We start from the raw sequence: 24,029 nt of genomic DNA on the forward strand, positions 1-24,029 counted from the left end.
CTGAAAACAACACGATCACCTGGAAATCAGCTGATTTTTAAGTTCACCATTTGTCTTTTGTCTTTTAAGTGCAGGTTGTCTTCAGCTGTCAATGCGTGTTAATGATTGTAAGAAACCAGCCAACAAACAATGGCCCAACTAATGAGTCACGTGTCAGCTGACTGGACCTGAGGCTATTTACAGACATGAGTGTCTGTGTAGCTCAGTGGCAGAGCTTTCAACTGGAAGGTTGTAGTTTCACTGTATACAGTAAATACTGACCATTCTACCATTCACATGCGTGGGCATTCACATTCAAATGTGCCGCCAGATCGTAGCCATGGGCTAATTTGTATCCGTCTGTAGTCTCTAGGCAGGTTGTTGCAACTCATAAACACATAAATGTATACAGTAATAACATCGGTACACAATACAGCCATACTTTGTCAATTTATTGATTTTACATGAATTAAAAAAACTGACAACTGGAGTTCTTTGAGTAAAACTGAAGAGTGGCACTTTAATATTATAATATGTACTTTTTATAGTCTCTCAATGGCTCTTTATTTAGACCAGGGGTGTCAAACCTACGGCCCATGTGCCAGAACTGGCACCCACCAGAGGGTCCAATCCGGCCCGCAGGATGAATTTGTTAAAATGTCCCATTATGATTAGAATCTAATCATTTGATTAGTTGAAATTGTACTGCATGTGGCCCCTGAACTAAAATGAGTTTGACACCCCTGATTCAGAAGACCATGTGATTAAGTTCACGTTCTGCTCAAAACAATAAAACATTTAACAGAAATTGATGTCAGAAATAAAATTGTGCAGCAGGAGGAGAATCCTCTGAGTGTTGCTGTGCTTCCTTCAGAGCTTCTCCTGTTGCGCTCTCACATTAGCTCACTGGGACATAAAGGAAGAGTTAAAGAGTTAAACCCTAAACATTTTCAGAGTTTTCTATTAAACTATTCTATGTTTCACAAAAACCACAAACTTAACTGTGACACATTTTCTCTCGTCATAATTTACTAAATATTTCATCTTTATAACATTAACATTGATGTTGCACTCAGAGAGGGAGAATCTGGTTTTAAAATAACATGAGGGAGCTGACAGGATGAGTGCACGTCTGGAAACCATGGACTGTGTCGCTCGTTAGCATTTTCCTTTACATCCGTACTTGTTTAGCAGTGTATCACCGCTTAAAGAAGCAAAGTATGACGGTGTACAACTGCACACACACACAGGAGGCTTTAAACTGTCAATTCCTCCAATAACAAGTGTGTCTAATGTCAAAATGTCTCCTCCAAACGTAAAATGAATGAATAAATCCGTAAGAGATTGATTCAACACAGCGCCACACACAATAATTATCATTACAGAGTTGACTAAAAACCTACAGCCGGCAACACAGCGCCAACAACCGACGCACAAAGCTTACATTAGCTTAATTAACTCGCTGCGGTGGATTGAAATCTGATCGAGATAATTAGCATTTCAGCTGCTGACGAGAGTTATTTAGAGAGCCTGTTTTTAGCGACCTCATCCCGACAGCGCGCAGTGGCTTAAGAATGATTCTCTTTGTCTGCCGGGAAAAATGGTGTTGATCATTTGTCAGATGTTGTTTTTGTGTGTTCTTTAGTTTGACTCCAGTTGTTGTGCCGTATAGCATCCTGCACGTTTGAGTAGTTGATCTCGTATTGAAGCTTGTGGTAGACGGACGGAGACGCACCGGCACTGGCACACAGTCGAGCTGCGGTTTGTCTTGAACAGACAGTGGAGGTGATGGTGTAGGTTGTTGTTGTTGTTGTTGTTGTTGTTGTTGTTGTTGCGGTGGTTCACCGTACAGTGATCTACGACAGAGCAGACGCCTTCCCAACGTGTGACTGTCTGACCATGTGCACTGCAATGAAATTAATACGTTTGCTCAACCGTGAAGAGCTGCAAGAACGGAGAGAGATGTTAGAGGATTCGCCCCCACCCCTCTTTCTCTTTCTCTTTTTCTTTCTCTTTTTTTAGCTGGAAGAGGGGAGTGGATTTGACAGCCAGGGAGAGGGAGGGGAGCAGTGTTACCTAATACTGCTGATGGAAGTTTTGGGAGGAGAGGAGAGGAGAGGGATGACTGGGAGGAAAGTTAAGGGAGCAGACAGACAGAAATGGGCAGTTACCAAAGCAGAAATGGAAGTGGGCGGGGCTGAAGAGCCACCCGTCAGACACGAGTGTGGACGAGACAGTAAATCCAAATCTGCTGCCAGGAGTGAGAAGAGTCGAGTGACGATGGAGAATCACAGACGGAGATAGGAGGTGTGAGATGAAGGAATTGTCTGAATAATAATCCGGATGGTGTCTGTGTTCTGTGCAGAGTATATGTCCACACGTGTCTGTAAGCTCTTTGGTGTTGATATTATAATACATAACTTGAATACTGATTCAAATGCATTATTGAAATGGAATATTCAAGACTTCTATAATATAAAAAGTCTTCCATTTCCCTCCAAACGGACATCATGTCCTATTGAAGAAGAGCTGAAAGTAGCATTTGAGACTCTTCAGGACAATGTGTGAGACATAGCATTGTTTTCCCATACACTTCCTTTTGCCCCCTGGTGGCTATTCAGTAAAGTGTCACTTCCTGGTTAGACCCACCCTGCAAACCTGAAGACTATAGCGATGTCCCAATCCATGGGCTGCGTCCTCCAGAGTTTTCATTCGCCTACAGGATGCTGTCCCATTTCAGTTTGATTTGTCATGTCCGACAGAACTCAATCTTACTTTATTTAATTTAAGAATGTGCGTTGGATGCATCACCATGGTTTTTGACCATCAAATATTCAACATACAGAAGTGATGGAACTACCATCCATCCATCTTCTACCGCTTTATCCTCCACATGAGGGTCATAGGGGGCGCTGGTGCCAATCCCAGCTGAAAGGCGGACAGTTCACCAGTCCATCACAGGGCCATCCACTCTCACTCATGTCATAAATGTGCATTCACTCACTCACTCACTCACTGCTTCATCGACAGAAAAGTGTGTGTGTTACTGAAAGTTGTTCCAGTCGACAAAGGCGCAGCTTTTCTCTCTTTGACATCATCGTTAGTTGAACCGGAAATCAAATTTGTGTTGGACACATTCAAGGTTTCTCTTTTGGAAAATGAGGTTTTCACATCATTCAGAGTTCACTTGAATAATGAATCCATTTCTTCTCCCTCTGCTCCTCCCCAGGTGGCCAGATGTGCCAAAGAGAAAGAGGAAGAACAGCCAGTGTTCGGTGAAGAGCATGTCTGGTAAGGATTCATTATCTCTGTCGTCACCTCCCGGTGAACACCAATCAGGCAGGTTTCTTTCACGATATTCAGTCGCTCGATGTGCTGCAGGATTTGTTTAGCGTAGCTCATCACTCTGCAGCGCGCTCCCCCCGGGCAGTGAATGCTTTCCTCGTACTCGTTATTATGATAAGCTCCTCCTTGACATCGTCTTCTTTCTTCTCGGAGGCTTTGTTGAAAACAAATTAGCTCACCTAGGTGACCAGATACAACCTTACAGAACTGGTTCAGGTTCAGGTTTATCTGTGCAGAAGACTTTGAAATCTGCCGCTGAAGTAGAGGTGAATGCGGGTTAGAGTTCGGACGCTCTCTTGCTCATCTCACATGACCATCACTTGTGACAAATCCTGCTTCCTTGAGCATAGAAATACAGCTATATTCACACTCTAAACATGGCTATTAAAAGTGGATCTATTTCTGTTTTCCACTTGTTTTCAGTGTATAAAAAGTCCTTGTGTTCATTTTCCAATGAAATACTGATGATCTTCTTGTGTATGTGTAAATCGCAGACTATGCCTTTGTCTTTGGCAACAAAGAAGTGATCATGTTGTCTGCTGTTTGATCATGGTGCTACTTACAGATAATCTGAAGAGCCAGATTTGGAGATTAAAGTTCTTTGGAAGGATTTTTATCTACAGTCACCCACATTATTCTTGCTGGTGGTTTTTGTCATAGCTTTATTTAATGAGTCCTGGGTATCGTTTCTATCTGAATATCCCCAGTTTCAAAAAGTAGCAAACTGAGGTCAAATGAAATTATTGACCTTAGTTTAGTTTAGTTTAGTTTTGAAATTATGAATTTAATGAAATTGTCCCAGAGATGAAATAAAAACCCCAGTAAAATGCTAAAAGTTTAAACCAATGCTTTTTTTTCACTTTTGTGTTTAATTTTTGAATCTTCAACAACATAAGAGCACACACACAGAGACTTTTGTATTTCCTCGACTTCTTGCTCTTCAAAGACTCTACATAGGACCTTCTAATCATGCGACTGTGACAGCTCGGAGCTCAGAGTTTGAAGAGAATTAGAACACAAATACAAACAGGAAATACTGTCTCCTCTCGGAGAAATAAATAAGGCAATAAAAAGTCCAGATGAAAAGCATATCTAATGACTTCAGGGCTTGTGACCTCATATAAGCTGTGCATGCAGAACAGACTGCCTACAGTTGACATGTTCCATCCTACATCACAGTCTCTTGGGGCCCAATGCACAGGAGCCTTGTTGATGCCCCTGTTCTAACACTCGGCCCCTTTTTCCTCCCTCCATCACTCCTCTCTCTCTCCTGCATCTTCCTCCTTCTTTATTTCCTTGTTCGCCCGGCTCTCACTCCACCCTTGTCTTCCTCTTCGACCTCCTCTTCCTCTCCTATAGCTCTTAGCGTCTCTGTTCCAGGGTACATCCCCAGCTACCTGGAGAAGGACGAGCCGTGTGTGGTGTGCGGGGACAAGGCCACTGGCTACCACTACCGCTGCATCACCTGCGAGGGATGCAAGGTACAGTAAAGTCATCTCATTCTCCACCTGTTTATTGTAAACTATCTAGTTTCCAGACTTTAGGAAACCTGCATGACGGGCCTGAGAAACCTTACATATCTTTAGTCTCAGTTTTGTACACATTCAAAGTCATCGTTCAGGTTTTCAGCACTGCACTGTGCCGATAAGCCGCAGTAGAGAGGCAGACACTTACTGACAGTAAGTGCTGCCACACCAAGGGACACCAAGGTGAACGCAACACAAGGCTCGTCCACTAAATCCAAGTTTGCACTAATTTAAGACCATTTTCACCACATTATCCCACAGTTAGAAAGTTTGTGTCGCTTTAACCGCTCACTCCGCTACGACAGCGTATGAAAAAAATACATATATATATATTTCAGGTAAAATTTCAAGAAAAACATTTGCGGATTTATGAGATTAAAAGTGGTAAATTTACAAGAAAAAAAGTACCATAGATTTGCTACTTTTAATCTCATAAATCTGCTACTTTTTTCCTAAATTTGCTACTTTTGATCTCATAAATCTGCTACTTTTCTCATAGATTTGCTACTTTCAATCTGATAAATATGCAACTTTTTCTCGTAGATTTGCTACTTTTAATCTCATAAATATGCAACTTGCAAGTGCATGGTTTACAAAGCAACCCAAGCATCAGTTTCCTCTTGGAAAAAGGCCGTCTTAACAGTGCACTGAAGTTGCTTTCTCTTTGCTGCCTGTCTCCCGTGTGTTCTCTGCACAGGGAGTGCACAGAGCACAGTCAGTCCTCATACAAACACACTGAAAGCTGTGGAATTCATCACATTTGTACAGTCACGTAAGCTGTTGAAGCTGCTTTATATAAAGCTTGCACTGTTCTCCATATGCAGTCACTGTGTTGTTCGATGAGACGATGTGTTTTCCTGGGGAGCTCACAGGACTGAACCTGGGCCGACTCTCAAGGCTCTGGACATACAAAATAAATGAACGGGACCTTGAAGTTGACAGCAGCCCAGAGGGCCTCCACTTTAAATCCTCACAGCAGCTACAGAGGTCATGACAAAAAAGAGATTATAAATGCATACCATCCACTGAACTGAGTTGAAAGAGAGTGCAGGAAAGTACATGGTTAACTATTCTCCCTCACTTCAGTTTCCCTGTGGCTCACTTCATTTTCCTGCTTGATTAACTAATCAAAAGCTCCCACAACAGTCTTTTGTGTTCGGGAGAATGGGGTTCTTATTTACAGTGATTAACCTTTATTTAATTAGGTGTCCTTGCTAAAGCTAAATGCCAGTGTCACATTAAACTTAAATTAGTTAAGGGGGCACATGTTAAAGGGGCATCAATAGCCTGCTGTCATTGGTGGCTTAATTTAATAAAATTGCATCAGCCTAGTCTTTTTACAAATCAAAATCAGTGGAGATCAATTGAAGATGCTAATGTAACAAAGACGGCGTCTCTAATGTGTAATGATTTGCACTTCCTGTCTGTTAGATGGGCATGGTTGCAAGACACAGTTGTTCTTGTTGTAGCATCCCATAATATCTGCACAAAACAGCAGCGTGTTTAAATCAAGTTAATGCACCAGTGTCTGACCATGACGAATCAGCACAACAAAATAATAGAATTAGACACAGAAAAGCACCGGCACCTTGTTGGTGATAAAATCCTGTTCAGTTTTTAGAGTCGTGCGTCTCGCTGCTCATTTATATGCTCCGTTAAAATCTGTTATCAGCCCAGTATCAAATCAGTATCATTGATTATTGATATTATTCGTTATTATTGGTAGTATAATAATCGAAACGTGTCATTCCAACCACTGTCCTCCCGTGTTGAATTCATTTTTCTTTACACTGGAAAAACAGGCCAAAAATACATGAGTGTGAAAATTCTCTTGGTAAAATGTTTCAAATAAGACATTTTTATTTGCACTATTCGACGCGACACAGTGGGATTTCAGTTTATTTCGTCTCCAGTGGCGAGAGACGGTGGACAGGCTTCTCTACGGGAAGCCAATCATTAGATAATCAATCCCCGCTCAGCGGATACAAACATCCACATCCACCGCGGAGGAACCTGCTGCCATGTCAGTACTGATGCACTGGAGTTCATGTGATTACATCAACACACTGGAAAAAAAGGCCACTCCAAAAAGAAGCAAAAACAAATTCATACAAGATATTTTATCTTGTAATAAGAAAAAAAAATCTGCATTTCTACTTTTTTTGTAAGATACTTGATAGAAGATTATTGTGCTGCTGCATGTACAGTATTTGAGTTTCAGACAAAAACATCACACAGCTGTTTAGCTCAGCACATACAGTACATTACATGTACATACTGTAGTCTCGGCTGTGAGCAGTTGCAGTTACTGCCCAGGCTGATATAAATGAAAGCAAACAGCTGCCCTAAAAGTTGCAAAAAGCACATTTGGATGACTAAAAAAAACCACTGATGTTCTTAGGACATGTGTTTGCCGTGCTGTGAAATGTGCTAATCAATACTGTACTGAATAACAGTGTTTATTCAAAGCAAAAGTGGATCCTCGTTTTCCCTCTGCACTGCAAAAATCTGTGTCACAGCAGTAGAGACCCATGCACTGCAAACACTCCAAATCATAAAGTATATTTGTCTAATTTCTAGTCAAAATATCTCTGAACTTAACTTGAATTGAGACAACAAATCTGCTTTATTGAAAACGGCATGGTCAACATGCCCAACTCACAACGCACAGTGCAGTATGGCTATTTTTCTTACGCTGCCTAATACGAGTCAGGAATGCTAACTTCAAGACATTTTGTTTCTAATCTAATTTCAAGTAGGTGTTGAACTTAAATCTAGAACAGTGTCACAATTATAGAACTAAAAATTTGTTGAATACACCTAAAAAAAAGATGCTACTTTTGAGGGGAAAATACTATTTTTGAGCACCACAACTTATTATGAGACACAAAACATCACAATACTAGTAAAATATAGCTAAAAATGAGTTCACAAGATCACTCTTTTCTTATAAGGCTTAAATATAAATGTCTTATTTCAAGAAGTCTTACCAAGAGAAGGTCCACTTTTTTTCCTATTACAAGATAAAAAAGATCTTGTATTACATTTTTTTGCTTCTTTTTGAAGTGGCCGTTTTTTCCAGTGTGTTGATGAAATCACAATCCTCCGTGGTGGATGTGGGTGTTTGTATCCGCTGAGCGGGGATTGATTATCTGATGATTGGCTTCCCGTAGAGAAGCCCGTCCACCGTCTCTCGCCACTGGAGACGAAATAAACTGAAATCCCACTGTGTCGCGTTGAATAGTGCAAATAAAATAGTCGTTTTCGCTCGGGCATTATGGAAAAGTACATGCTTTTGTTATATTAGTACTATTGAGGGATGCTTCTCACTGTATTACCTGCTGTGCAGTTTATTTTAAAAGCTATTCAGTGTGTGTGTTTTTCACAATTCCCGACACGGCTTACACACCCATCCTTGTAAAGCAGGGTCTGACCATGCAATCAGCAGCCTGCCATGTGATTCAACGCATTCCATGCACTTGTTCTGCTGCTTCAAACATTTCATTGGATTTAATTTGGAGGCTATGGTGTTGCAGATTCCCCCTCACTGAATGCTCTCTCTTCTTTTCTCTTTTCTCTCCCCAGGGTTTCTTCCGAAGAACCATCCAGAAAAACCTCCACCCATCATACTCCTGTAAATATGAAGGCTGCTGCATTATTGACAAGATCACCCGCAACCAGTGTCAGCTGTGCCGCTTTAAGAAGTGCATCTCTGTGGGCATGGCCATGGACTGTGAGTCATCTGTTCTTACCACCACTGCTGGTTTTTAAATTCAGATTCAGGCACAAAGCTCTAATATACAGCTCATGCTTCACCTTTACCAAGCACGTGAGGGAACTATGGTGGCCTTGACATATCAGAAAGGAAGTTGTTCTCCTGTGTTTGTGTCGTAACTAGCGTCTGGTTAACACAGGCTGTGGCTGCTGTAGGGAGATGGCAGTGTAAGACTGTACATGTAAGAGGCTTATCCCAGGTTATTTATACATTTGTACAAACAAGCATCTACAATTGTTAGATCGACAATTAGCTTTAAAAAAAGTCTAGTTTCAGTCAGTTTTACATGAAAAAAAGTCTAGTTTTAGTCAGTTTTACATGAAAAAAAGTCTCGTTTTAGTCAGTTTTACATGAAAAAAGTCTAGTTTTAGTCAGTTTTACATGAAAAAAGTCTAGTTTTAGTCAGTTTTACATGAAAAAACGTCTAGTTTTAGTCAGTTTTACATGAAATAAAGTCTAGTTTTAGTCAGTTTTACATGAAAAAAAGTCTAGGTTTAGTCAGTTTTACATGAAAAAAGTCTTGTTTTAGTCAGTTTTACATGAAAAAAGACTAGTTTTAGTCAGTTTTACATGAAAAAAAGTCTAGTTTTAGTCAGTTTTACATGAAAAAAGTCTAGTTTTAGTCAGTTTTACATGAAAAAAAGTCTAGTTTTAGTCAGTTTTACATGAAACGTCTAGTTTTAGTCAGTTTCACATGAAAAAAAGTCTAGTTTTAGTCAGTTTTACATGAAAAGAAGTCTAGTTTTAGTCAGTTTTACATGAAAAGAAGTCTAGTTTTAGTCAGTTTTACATGAAAAAAAGTCTAGTTTTAGTCAGTTTTACATGAAAAGAAGTCTAGTTTTAGTCAGTTTTACATGAAAAAAAATCTAGTTTTAGTCAGTTTTACATGAAAAAAGTCTATGTACATACTGTAGACTCGGCTGTGAGCAGTTGCCAGGCACGCACCTGAGACTCCAGGAAGTTACTGCCCAGGCTGATATAAATGAAAGCAAACTGCTGCCCTAAAAGTTGCAAAAAGCACATTTGGATGACTCAGTTTTACATAAAAGATGCTTTTGTGAAGCATTTACTTGATATTCTGGGTTTATGGATCATATCAGTTTTTATAGTAGTATAGAAATTATAGTCAATCAAATTGCAATATCCATCAGCAAAATTGCAGTTACATATCTCTAATGGAGCCGTATCTAATTAAACATTAAACTGTAATTTCCAAATATCAGCATTCTAGCTTAATCATCACCATGATGTGAGCATATGATGATGATGTCAGCACGGTCACACTCAAAACAGCGCAGTGCCTTTCTATTACATTATCTCATCGTGTCCTGGGAGTAATATTCATTTAGCAGCACGTCTGCTTTCCCGGATAAAGGAAATGTTTTCTTTACTTTACTGAATACAGAGCATCTGTGTGTTTCTCCCACAGCACTTTAATTATGTTGATTTAGCTGCTGTTGTCTTGCTGTAATATTCTTACTTTACACATAGCCACACGGCCACATACACACACATTATACAGCGTCTGTAATAGTCTTAAAGTGAACGTGTAGTTTTTGAATTTACCACATTTCCCCTTGAAACATGTTTGCAGCAATTACGGCGGTACAGTAAAGAATATCTAACTAAATACTTACATATGCTTCCTGTCAGCTTTGAATTGAGGTGTAGATGTATGTGTTTTTTTGTTTTTCTGCCACACACGGGTAATAAACTCTCTCGTTACCTTCCTTTGAAGGTCATCCAGCTTCACTTCTGAGAATATTAAATCAAGAATCCTTTCTTTTCATTCATTCAGGGACGACTCTGCCGAGAGTCACATGTTCAGTCCTCGTTCCTTTTCATAAATATCAGGTTAAAGTGAATAATAAAAGATGACGTGTTACAGGAGAGTGGTTATAAGCTCTAGTTGAGTTTGTTTGTCATCCAATTTTATATTTAAATGAATGTGCTTGGTACGAGGAAATGGCAGAGAGTGGAAAGGTAGAGGAGTGTTTCCATGCTTTGTAGTACGCTGGAGCAGGTACTAAAAATAGTACCTGGCACCAGGCTACTTAAACCGGGGTGAGGCGAGGCGAGGCGAGCCGGTGGAAATAACGCCATAATTCTTACACACTGCACACATTTAATTCAGCTAAACGAGTGTTCTCTCCTCCTACCCATCAGTGGTGCTGGATGAGGCCAAGCGAGTGGCCAAGCGGCGTCTGATCGAGGAAAACCGAGAGAAAAGGAAGAAGGAGGAGATGGTTCGGACGCTGCAGGTGAGGCCAGAGCCGGACACAGCGGAGTGGGAGCTGATCAGGATGGTGACCGAGGCCCACCGGCACACCAACGCCCAGGGATCCAGCTGGAAACAGAAGCGCAAGTTCATGGTAAGTCAATGTCAATGGCATTGGTGTTTGTAGTTGTAGTAAATGTATGCAAATCTTCTATATTATTTTCATAATCTCGATTAATCGTTTGGTCCATAAATATCAGAAAACCTTAAAAAAATGTTGATCGGTGTTCGTCAAACCTGGAAATGATGACGCTCTCAAATGTCTTGTTTTGTCCACAAAGCAAAAAGATGAACTTTTAATGATTTCTTTGTTATCCAGAGCAAAGAAATTAAGAAAATATTCACATTTAAGAAGCTTAAACAATCGGAAATCTTGTTTAAATCATGAAAAAAGCTTCAAATCGATTAATCAATTATCAAAATAGTTGTCGATTAATTTATGAATCGATGAATAATCGATTCATCGTTTCAGCTCTGTGTCTCACACCATCAGTTTTACAGAATGAACATCTCCATAGTGCACGAGCCTCAGATTCTCTTACTCTCTGCACATCAGAGCTTTTCAAAACTGGGCGGCTGCCTTCCCAGGGGGCTTGTCTTCAGTCTCATTATCTCTCCAGTCATTTCAAATAACCCTGATAAATCTGCATATAAGTCAAAGAAAAAAAAAGAAAAAAAGACTCTCCTTACAACCCCAGAAGTTGCCTGAGAATTTTTAAGTTGCTGTCATTGATGTACAGCACTGTACAAAGGTCTAATTAGAGACCGCTATCTAAAGTATCATTATTTATATATATCATCCCAAAAATACATATATTTTAAAACAGGAAACAGTTTTAAAATAAATATAAATGCTCCAGCTGCCACTAAAAATCTGGTAATATGTCCTGTAAATGCAAAATGTAAACCTATAAAATAAATCAAGAGAATCTTAGTTTTACGTGTTGAATCTGTCGTTATTTCAAAAACATTGTTTCCCTTTATCAAGAGTTGAACTCACATATGAAAGAAAGCAACTTCTTTCATTTCCTTTCATCCGCACCACGCTCCGTCACATCCCATGTGATCGGAGCCACATGCAGATACACGTGTCTACATTGTCGACGGTTACCTTGAGACAGAAGTCAGATGGCTGTTACCGGGCAACTATTTTCACAAAGGCAAAAACTGTCAAAATACACTTTTTAAAGACCTGCCAGAAAAAATAAAAAAATAATAACCCAGGGTGGTGAGGTTACATCACAGAACACATTTATGAATCAATTTTTCTTTTTAGCAACTGTCTCATTCCTCTACAGAAGGATCTTGTGAATATGAAGTGGCTTTGTAGATGTTTTTGTGTCTTTACTGTGTGGCTCAAAGCTGTTTCCTGTTGTAAGTTTCCATTCTGTTAAAACAGTGGTGCTGCTGATAGTGATATAACATCTTACCGCAGGCTTTTTGCTCTGCTCTGAGTGACCAAGACTTCTCCTGTTGATTTAGTAAACTACTGCTGTTGTTATTAACAACAGCGAAAATGCACTGCCATATTACACATTCATGACTCAATTATCTGAACATTACCCTGTTATTGAGTTTTTTGTTTTGTTTTTTTAGCCGGATGATATCGGCCAAGGTCCGATGGTTCCCACCTCCGATGGTGATAAAGTGGACCTGGAAGCTTTCAGTGAGTTCACCAAGATAATGACACCCGCCATCACACGTGTCGTTGACTTTGCCAAGAAATTGCCCATGTTCTCAGAGGTGGGTTTGCTTTGCATGCTTCAAATCTATTTTAACCAATAAATGTGTGTGTACATAATGGATTAAGGTTACATGTGGTGTTTAATCCAGAGTTCCTTGTATTACTAAGCATGTTGTAAGATAGCAAACCCATGCACGTCTGTTAAAGTGCGCTGATTTAGACCCAGTTCAAAAAATATCTCCCTGCTAATTAAAATTAAAAGGTAAATTTACCAAATGAAGCCTTTTGTCTTTTCCACGTTAATAAGCAGCGAAGCAGGTTCATGTTAGAGACTGTACTCACAGGTGCTACTAATGATGTTAATTAAGGTTCTTAATTAGATTCATAGCACATGTGTTTACTTTCTATTTCATGTCAAAATGGCTGCAGTGAAAGTTCTGTTTCTCTTTTTATCCTTCATGGATAACTGAAAAAGCTGTGTTAGCTTGTAGCTTTAGCCCCTAGTTTTTAGTGCAATAACATGTTTGTAGCCATTAAGTTCACTTGTAAAACTAGTTTTTATTAGTTTTCCAGTATTGTTTTTGTGTCGGCCCCTGACTTTGTGTTCAACCATCTCGTTAGTGAACGTTAGCTGGATTATCCGTCGAGCTAGTGCTAACAGTGTTAATCCAGTTAGCAATATTTACGGTCGCACGGGTAGAAATTCTGGTTTTCTGCTGTAAATGGAGGAGCCATTGTTTAAAGTTCTAGTGAAAGATTTGCATACTCTAGTAAATCTATCCTTTGCTGCGTTATATAATCTCATTTGATAATATTAAAAAATCTCTTCAAGGCTGTGTCGAAAACCAGCGCCTCATCCACATACTTGTTAATGTTCATTTATATATCCTAACCCTTTACGTATAACATCTATATGTATATTGACATTTTTTGTGCGTGCTGTAATTACTGCACAGTTTCTGTCAAAGCCAGGAGAAGATAGTTTATATACTTTAGACTCTGTGATTTACCTTTGAAAGGTACATTTGTCCTTGTAGCTGAACACTTGAATAAAAGGTAGTGAGTAAAAAGCCGCATAGAGACGAGAGATAAATGGACTAAGCTTCTTGTGTGGCTTGTCAGTGGTGCATGAGTTCCTGCTCGTTAACTCCAAACTTGTGTCATAAACAGTGTAAAATGACTGAAGAGCTTTTTTGCTGTTGATGGGATACTTCCTGTCTGGAGCCATTTGTCATGCTTATTTTTAGCTGTCATTATGTCAAACACTAATCAACCTCTTCCTCCATCTCTCTCTGTCTCTGCCCTCTCTCTGTGATGTGATAACTCACATATATATATATATATATATATATATATATATATATATATATATATATATATATATATATATATATATATATATATATATATATATATATATATATATATATATATATAGTAGAGGCTTCACAGTTACATAATTACAATTACAACGTATTTCTCTGCATTTAACATGTGGAGCATCGTTAGCAGGACAGCATGACGTTCATCTGTGTTTTTTTCCTCTGGTGCTGCTGGAATCCAGCAATAAATCCAAAACAATTATCTTAAAAATGCTAATTTGGTTTATACTTGTTGTAAAGTAGGTTAAGGTCAAGATTGTTGATTGAAATTCATTACATTTTCACGTCACTTCCTGTTCTCTGGTGTTTCCCAGCTGCCTTGTGAAGACCAGATCATCTTGCTGAAAGGCTGCTGCATGGAGATCATGTCACTGCGCGCCGCCGTGCGCTACGACCCAGAGAGCGAAACGCTGACGCTGAACGGTGAGATGGCGGTGAAGCGCGAGCAGCTGAAGAACGGCGGGTTGGGAGTGGTCTCGGACGCCATCTTTGATTTGGGCAAGAGTCTGGCTCAGTTTAACCTGGATGACACAGAGGTGGCTCTGATGCAGGCTGTGCTTCTCATGAGTTCAGGTGAGTACAGTGATCAGAATGCTGCTTCTTTTGTGGAAAGACTTTATTTTACTGATTTTACTGCATCACAGTCGTTTTGCTTTAGTCAAATATTTCATAATTTGCACAGAAATAATACTTTGAAAGGAATCAAATCACTCAACTTGTTGAACGGCTTCATGGAATTTTCCTTTTTACATCCGCAATTAACATGTTACAAAATGTAAACACAAAATTTGCACAACTTTGTTGACGCCTGAGTCACATGAGACATCAAACTGTGACAAGAAGTGACACATATCACAACAGGATATAAACAATCGAGACATGAACGGTAAATCCAGTATTGTGTTTTTGTGGTGTAAAATGTTGTCCACGTTCAGTTTGAATATAGTCTCCTCTAATCTGCCTTTAATCCTGCATCGTCTCAAACTGGATGAGTGATAGAAACAGTAGAGTGGACGCATATGAAACGTATTTATGCTGAAAAGTTGTCTTTAAGTTGAAAAATTTGAATAAATGTTTTTGTTTTTTTGGAATTCCTTCCGTCTCCTTTGTCACTCAGACCGCTCGGGGCTGACCAGCATGGACAAAATTGAGCAGTGCCAAGAGGCGTACCTGCTGGCGTTCGAACACTACATCAACCATCGCAAGCACAACATCCGCCACTTCTGGCCCAAGCTGCTGATGAAGGTAACAGACCTGCGAATGATCGGAGCCTGCCATGCCAGTCGCTTCCTCCACATGAAGGTGGAGTGTCCCAGCGAACTCTTTCCCCCGCTCTTCCTTGAGGTGTTTGAGGACCAGGAAGTGTAACACAGACACAGAAGTAAAGAAAAGACAGAGAAGTAAAAGTTCTTTTTTTTTATTCGTCTTCAGTGAGAACTGAAAACTTTGGTTCCCCCCCCGTTTTTTTTTTTTTTATCAAAACCTACAAGACCCACCACCTACCACCAGCAAACACATTAACATAACCAGAGAGAAACACACTGCTACTTTTTGTCATTTTGAGAGGTATATGATACACACACGGGGGCAAAATAGTCAGCCTTTTCACAGGGTTCAATTCCAAACACAGTGCCATGAAACTGCAGAATATCTATATGCAAACACAAAGTATCATCAACATTTAACTCCTTTTGCACCTGTGTGGAAACAAATAACAGCTGCACTCTGTTCCTGCAACTCATACAAACTAAGGTTATGGTTCTACTCCTTCCTCACACCCTTCAGTATAGAACAGTGTAGTCCTTCTAATCTCTGGGACCTTACCACTAGCTGCTCCTCAGAGAGCTCCACCCTGTCCACATAGCCAGCTCTCCTGCATCTCTTTCACTTGGACGGTGACCGACCATCATCTGCACGTGCAGTCCCGCCCCTTCAGTCCGCCGAGGTCACTGTGAGTGTTTGTCAACCTACCTCCCCTCACATGCTGGACCTCTCTATCTCCGTCTGAACATGCACAGAACACACTCGCACACGTTTACCTCATACCTTGTGTAACGTATGTCCTTTTTTTTTTATTATTATTATTATTATTATCATATGGTAGTCTATTTAGAAACCATCCTCATTTGTCCATTTACGTCTCAGCTCGTGATAGAAGCTACAGTGGGATTTATTTTTACTGAAAATATTGTTGACACACACCTGTGTGTGTGCGTGTGTGTTTCATATTAATAGTAATATAGTTATAAGATAGTATGATTGTATTCCTTTCTGTAAACATACTGTTAAGCGTATCCTGCAGCCAATTAGATTAGCTTAGCACAAAGACTAGAAATAGAGAAGGTCATTTTAGCCTGACTAACTTCGCTTATCTTAGATAGTTTATTTGTAGTACCATCAACCTCACTTGTGATGAGTGTTCGAAACTTATTAATATATTAGTATATATAAGCCTGTGTCAGTATAACCAATAATCACTGTGTTTATTTACATATATACTGTGTATAAACATTGATTACACAGTGTAAGTTCATATGTTTACAGAAAGGAGTCTTATATTAACATCTTATATGTTCGCCCCACTGTGCTTGGAGATTAAAAAACTAACAGAAAGGAAACTAAATGTCAATAATAGCATATAATATAAATAATTTATATATTATCTAGATTATTTATATCTAGAATACCTCTTCAACACGTACCTCTTGTTTTTATTACCTCACACACACATATTTCACGCATCTTTTATTATATTTTTTTTTTATATGTATGACCTCGGTGGTCGTTGTGTTGCTTTTTCTCTTCCTCCTCACGAGTTAATCACTGCTGGACTGTACCACACTTCCTGCCTTTGTGCGTGTTCATGTCCGTGCGTCTCAAACTGTTGCCCCGCCTCCCCACCTCCCTGCTGTCCAGTGTTCGCAGATGGTGGTGGGAGGGGATGGCACTCACTCCTGCAGCCCCCCCCCCCGCCCTCCCGTGTCCCGCTTAAAACCGACAGATTCTACCTCACCTCTCATTTCTTGTCTCAGTGCAGCCGCACCTCCCGACATAGGTGAACACACATACGGACAACGTGCACAAAAGAGTTGCCAACATGCACCTGTTGAGGTTGCTGCTCCACCGATGGTGTACAACGTGTCTATTAAAATAGGCCGTGGATCAACATTTGTCAGCTGACCTGGCAGATTCTGTCATGTTCTCCCCCGGTCTCATTTGTACCATACGCCACATGGGACCAACCATCACTTGGGGTTATGTTTTTTATTCAGGTACCTTAAATGACAAAAAGGGCGGTGGTGAGTTTGTGGTGTTGCCCGTTGAACTCAAACACGCTGGGACTCCAGTGGGAGACATTTTGGCCAACGGACTATGTTGGTGGTGACTGAGAGGTAAAAAAACAAAAAAAGCAAGTGAGTCAGCAGTATTTTGCCTCTGGATATAGTTTCATCTGGGCCAACGGGAGGGAAACTGTGGACGGACAACTGTGGTGGGTAACCATGTGACTCAGGCCAAGCCAATAGCAAACCACCACACAAAAAAAAAAGAAAGAGACCCTTTTTCTCACATCTACAGTTCAACAATGGATCCTTCCCTCACCGTCACAGGAGAAATGGACATCAATCAAGCCATTTAAAAAGACTTTGTGACTGACTGTCCTATCCCAGACACAACATGAAACAAGCTCCACCAACCATATCCCGACTTGCCATCCACTTAAAATAACGATCAGGTTTTTTTCTGTTGCACTAAAACCACAATGTCTGTATCCCTTAGTAGCTCAGAACCCTTCCTTTATCCCCGTCCCCCACATCTTTTCCTCTTTCTGCCTGTCTGAAGTAGTCTTAACTATAGTTTTTTAAAATATGTAACACACACACACACACACACACACACATGGAAACACACGCGGTCCTTTATTCCATCTCTTGATTACCTGGACTGTGACAATGGCCGAAAGGTGCCGCCACTCTCAGTGTTACTAATCTAAGTTGCAGGGTATTTAAATAGAACAGTAAGCGCTGATTATACAGGGATATAAACACACACACACACACACACACACAGAAAAAGCAGCAGCGTGCACACACAGCAATATTGTGTGCAGGCACAAGCAGGAAAGTCTCACATCCACCAAACCCTATCCAGGTCTGCTGCGTTTGTAACGAACTCTGCTCACGATCACTGTGAATGAAAGCCATGCTGCAACCAGGTCATGGCTCCGACAGGGAAACACTGGCTTAGTAATTCTGACATGTCAATGTGCCTCACAGAGGTTAGTAATGCAAAATATACACTATATAAATACAGAATAATACAAAGTATATACAATATATAAAGGTTATAGTCACTTTATGTGGCATTGGAGCGATCAGTGGCTGAATATAACGCTTCCAGCTCGGTCATGTAGCGGATGGTGTCGGAATTCAAGTTTACGCACCTGTATGACTAACTGTAAAGTAATATTTACCAGTAGTTTTCAGCTGTTTGCCTTGTGGTGATCGCCAACTAACCATCCTGGTCTAGCTGCTGCTCGCATACCTCGAGATCACGACAAGGAGCACAAGAATGACCCTGAAACAGAAATGTGTGTATGAGAGACAAAGATGGGATCTGGTCTCTGGTCCACACGGCTTCATGAACTGGGATTTGAGCTGGAAGCGCAGCCTCTTTGTACGTCTCTATTGCTCTCTCACACTCAGCCAAATGATCAACGGAGAAGTCCTCCCGCTGTCCTTTTAAAAATAAAAAAAACAAACAAAAAAAAAAAAAAGAGAACCACACCAGCACCACAGAGCACACTGCCTTCAGTTCAGTTGCACCAGCATAGCTGAGAGACAGACCAGTATAGTCCGTGAAACATTCTCCTCACCAAATAGCCATTTTACCTGGACGTCACTGTTACTACGGTAACGCTATGTTCAGACCTAACCAGGCAGAGTTACTACTTAAAAATTCTGTTAACTGTGTACGTTTTAGGTTTGGACACTTTTTGCTCTTCTGTATCCAAACTGATACTAGAAAAATGGATGTTTTGCATGGTTTAGTTGAGTAGGTGGTGCACAGGGCAGTTCTGCGACCTGTTTGTTTGTCATGACAGTAAAGCACCGCTTGATAAAAGCTCTTCTAAAGTCGGATTGCTGCCCTGTCGCCTCTCGTACTTCCTCGTCAAAGAGCGAGCGAATACTTTTCTTTAGATATACGTTACGTTTACAATTCAAAATGTGAATTTAATGCTAAGCTCTGCCACTGCAACATGGAGCAAAATTCCAACAGATACTCTAAAACAGTTCAACAACTCTCATGCAACTCGTTTTACCTCTTCTATATGAGATATTCCTACTATTTTCATTAATTACCCAGGGAAGCATCCTTTCTCTCCTCCTCACTTCTCTCTCACCATCCTTTCTTCTTCTTTCCATTCCCCCGTCATTCCCATTCCACTCTCTTTTTAGAACTTAAATTCCCACTATCCTCTTAGTAGTGTGCGCTGTCTTCTTCCCTTCCCTTCCCTCACGCACACACACATATACATATACGCGCACACACACACACACACACACACACAGACAAAAAGCTACCCTAACTCATTCTAGCAGTCTTTGGTGGAGAAAGTCGACAATCCCTGGAGCAATATGTCCACATGTGGAATGTAAAATACTGACATTGTACGATTAAAGACACGGTGTGACGTCCCACACTTATGTTTTAGATGTTGTTGATGTTACTTTAATTGTGCACCAAGTGTATGTTGTTCTGCTTATTCAAGGGTGGATGAATTTGCTGGTGGAGTTAAAACTCCAATCGTGTGATAGACTGCTACTGATATGTCTTTTTTTTTTTCTTTTCTTTTCTTTTTTGTTGAAAACATAGTGTGGTTGTAAAAGACTTGTTATGTGTGAGGACTGAAAATCCTGAGCGATGTAAAGCAAGAGATTTGTTTTTTGGATGGTGAAAAGTCTGGTTTTATATGATTATGTTTGATGTCATTATTAAGTTGCATCTGATGTTCTTGGTAAGTGAATGTCTATCTGTGTTGATGCTTTACTGTGAGAAAATGGCTGTATATGCACTTTTCAGACCATCATTAGTGCAGTGGTAGCTAGTGCTATAACATCACCCAAGGGTCAGGTTTTATTTCACTTTCAGTTCAACTTGTTTAATTCTGGTAATAAAAAACACAATGTTAATTATAAGATTTAGGAACCGGCCCACTGGTCACATTTCATTGAGAGTTTTGGCACAAAAAAATAGCTCTGTAGTGTGTATGTTGGCACTTTAATATGCATATTTGTGATATAATTATGCACATTATCTTAATTTTATTATAATTGACTGGCATATTTAAACAGTTGCAGTTAGTTAGTTTTATTTCTTAGCCAACTAGCTAGTTTTCAAGATTTGAAACCTACATTTGGGTTTTCCCGCCTTTTTTTGTCACCACTGATGTTATAATGACGCTTATATTCTCGGTGACTGAGAAACACACCCTAACACACATTTAGGCTCTAGATTATTTTTTTTTTTTATTATTATTTTTTTTTCAATTTGGCTTTGTTGCTAATAGAGGAAATGCAAGCTAAATGCTAACTAGCTGACGTCTTGACAACCTAATAACACAGTACAGCCCAGTAGAGTATTGTCACGTCAAACACAGAATGTGGTAGGCTAGTTTAGTTGTTAGCTGAATTTATCTGCTCCCACATCTGAGTAATTAGCATTACACCAAAGATTCTGAACGCAGAGAACACTCACTGCAGCTAGCTGACTAGCATTCGGGCTAATGTGACACAGTTTTCGCTCGCTCTCTATATATATGTATATATAAATATATATATATATACATATATATAGTTTTGTTGTTTGTATTTAGTATACAATCGTGTAAATTAGAAAATTAAATGATTATGTGGTTTTTCTGTTAGCACATTTCGCAGCCAGTATTTCGCCAGCCCAAAACCTACTTCTATTTTTGATATATTAAGCATCACTTATGTACAGTAAATGTACAGTAAATGTACAGTAAATGCACAGCATGCACATTACTTAGCTCTGATGTCTGCTGCCACTCTCATATTTGTTTGTTGCACCAATGGGCTGAAAATCCAACAATATGTTTCTTCTAAGGGACTGTTCAAAAATGACTGTTGTGGTAATGGGGGTTGAACACTATATTTTTTTACCTTACAGAGAAATTAGGTACTAACTAAAGTCTTTTTTTTTCTACTTTGTTATTTTCTTTTTCTATCATCTATAAACAAGGTAATTTATTAATAAAATATAAATCTCCAAGAAAGCCAGACAACCCTCCCTGTAAGAAAAACCTTGCCTTTTCAGACCCCCTCCACCTCCTCAGTACATTTTTACGGTCCCTAAAATTCCCGGATGTGTTTTCAAATCTGAACTGAAAGTGAATGAACTTGAATCCTGCTTTCCACAGTTGCTTGGGCTGTATCACTTTCTAAGCTGGGCGTTTGCTCTTAACCCTGATCTGGGTCAATGTAAAAAAAAAAAGAAGAAGAACATTCTGATCTTAGACCAGGGCTCATCCTGCGATATATAAATCTGCCATATATTAATCTCAGTGTTGTAACAAGAAATATGCTTGTGATGGAAGATAAGCCTCAAGTCATTAAGTTATACAATAAAAAAAAAAGATCACAAAATCGTAAACCAAAAAAAAAAAAAAGTACAACTGTTCATACCTCATCTAATCAATCTGTGCCAGAGGAAGGGAGGGGGAGTGGTCAGTCTCAAGCATGGAAATTCAGTGGTTGGCAGAATATGGACCTTACTGTGGTCACAGGAAGATTAAAAACGTGGCCCCAAACTTTTTGAATTAAAAACTGGTGGCTGGAAGAGTTTCTGTAGAGAAGGTTGAAAGTTTAGTCGCTTCTGGCCAAACCCTCTCCACATCCCTGAAATGAAATACTTCACAAAAAAAAGGAAAAAAAAAAATACATTGAAAATGTAAAAGTGTGCATCAACTTGATGAAATGCTTACATGATCTGTCCAGGTTGTGATGACAGTATTGTTCCTCTAGAAATCATAACAAAAAAAAAAAAAGAAACTACAGCACTTACTATGTTATATCTATAAGCAAGTGACAGCATGCAATATGAAGCCATGCTTTGAATATTTACCATCAGCTAAAAGATATTTATTCCTTCTCTATGTGTGCTCTGCCCTGACTAACAAAGAGAGGACTGACGCTTTCATCCGGACACCAGATGAGACGTAGTTTGGCCAAATGAATAATGACGAATGCAGCGCAAGCTTAAATTATCCTCTCAAAATAATCACCAGTGGAAAGGAATTTCAAAAATTGCTCCCGCTTCCCTGAAGCTCTGAAGAGAGACTTTTGTCTCTTCAAGCCTTCACATCTCCTCAAGTGCAAATATGCACTTACACACTTGTATTGATGACCATTGTACTTAAATTCAGGCCAGTAAATTGTGCCTTTAAAAGAGAGATTCTGGACATTTTGTCCTGGACGACTATTCCCCTGATACAAAATGTCCCCTCTTTTTTTATACTGCTGCTCCCTGCAGCTCCCCTTCCCACTGACCTATGCAGTAAGCACACAAGTCGGCCCCAATTAGCCAATCAGAGTGACATCATTTGAGGCCCTGCGCGAGCAGTCGGCCGTTTCCTGCTTGCGAAAGCAGCCATAAATATTTGGCGCAGCACAGTGTTGAATGTAAAGCTGAGAGTGCGACGTAGTTTGAACGACCCCGGGTGGACCATTTGACGGTGTATTTTGAAAAAATGCTGGTCATGGGTTTGTAACGGGCACAGTTGTTGTTTGTCTTGATTTCTGTGACGAATCATTCATGGCACAATCAGAGAATGGCATCTCAGTGGCTCAAAGCTGTTTGTGTTTGTGGCTATGTGACATTCATTTTCAGCATTATAAAATGATTTGATATCAACGTGGCTCGCCTTTGTTTTGTGACGCCGTCGCCGGACGGACGCGATGTTTCTCTGTGGCGTCGCACGCATTTGTAGAGAAAAAGTAGTTCTATTGAAATTAAAGGTTAGGAAGTAGCAGTAAGCCACCAGGGGGCGACGCTCATGTTTGCAAAAATAGTTCAATTTCAATGGAATTCTATTCTTGATTGACTTAAAAAGATATTAAATATGTTTCTGTTAATCATCTCAATCTCTAGTTCCAGATCTTCTTTTATAGAACTTTTATTTAAACCTAAGTCCGCGACCCAGTTGGAACAAGTGCAGGTTCACAACATAGAGATCAAAGTGCTTAGAGTCCATGTGTTGAACATGGGCGGGGCTTCTCTTAACATAGCTTTCTATTTGCATGTTCTCCCCGTGTGTGCGTGCGTTTTCGCCGTGGTTTCCTCCCACATGTCTAAAAACATGCAGAGGTTCTGACCCCGCCTTTCACACCATGACCCCACCTCCCCCATGACCCTCATGTGGAGGCTAAAGCAGTAGGCGATGAATGAGTGAATGTTCCTATTTAAAAATAGATGATAAAGCACAGCACGTACGAGTGGACACGATGGTGTGCGCTGCAGGTGGCAAAACGTGCGCCGATCACAAATCTGTTGTTTTCAAAACAGGAGTTTGGTTTGTTACCGGAAGACTTCGTCCAATTTTATTAAGGTACAAGTACATTTGCAGTAAAAGCTACCTGTGTTAATGCAACACGGTGATTAATCAATGAATTAATCAGACCTCACTACCATGTTATTACCATTACTTTTTAATTATATATATTGTATTTATCCAGTTATCAGTCATTTTAATCAAACATTGAGATGATTATTGGTAAGTACACATCAGACACGACACAGTGAAGACAGAGGCTTGTTTCCACACGACACTGGAGTTGAGCTGGAGTCAGACGTTCATTATTTCCAGTAAAACCTGCAGTAGAGCTGGACCGTACCACCATTTAATGTAGACACATGACCGTGTTGTTAAAAATGGTGGGAATCACAGGATACAATATCGCGACACAACGATTCTTTGATAATCCATAAATTGCAAGACAATCATACAGCGATACATCGCGATATCTGTGTAACCGAAGAG

The 24,029-nt window shown here is 40.0% G+C and overlaps 1 protein-coding gene across 4 annotated transcripts in view; it reads left to right on the forward strand.

Annotated features, from left to right (window-relative positions):
* Window positions 1-22,903, forward strand: part of LOC131474914 (thyroid hormone receptor alpha) — a 106,521-nt gene extending 83,618 nt beyond the window's left edge. For 3 of the 4 annotated variants that reach the window (XM_058652633.1, XM_058652634.1, XM_058652635.1), the window contains 7 exons: window positions 3,209-3,270; window positions 4,684-4,805; window positions 8,436-8,583; window positions 10,792-10,997; window positions 12,500-12,646; window positions 14,284-14,542; window positions 15,087-22,903. In XM_058652633.1, coding sequence (XP_058508616.1) covers window positions 3,209-3,270; window positions 4,684-4,805; window positions 8,436-8,583; window positions 10,792-10,997; window positions 12,500-12,646; window positions 14,284-14,542; window positions 15,087-15,337 — 1,195 coding nt within the window. In that variant the 3' untranslated portion in view covers window positions 15,338-22,903. The remainder of the gene's footprint in view (window positions 1-3,208; window positions 3,271-4,683; window positions 4,806-8,435; window positions 8,584-10,791; window positions 10,998-12,499; window positions 12,647-14,283; window positions 14,543-15,086) is intronic. The other variant, XM_058652636.1, reaches the window with a different exon arrangement.
* Window positions 22,904-24,029: the final 1,126 nt, after the last annotated feature.

Source organism: Solea solea, chromosome 16, assembly GCF_958295425.1.
Source record: "Solea solea chromosome 16, fSolSol10.1, whole genome shotgun sequence".
Classification (NCBI taxonomy): Eukaryota; Metazoa; Chordata; class Actinopteri; order Pleuronectiformes; family Soleidae; genus Solea; species Solea solea.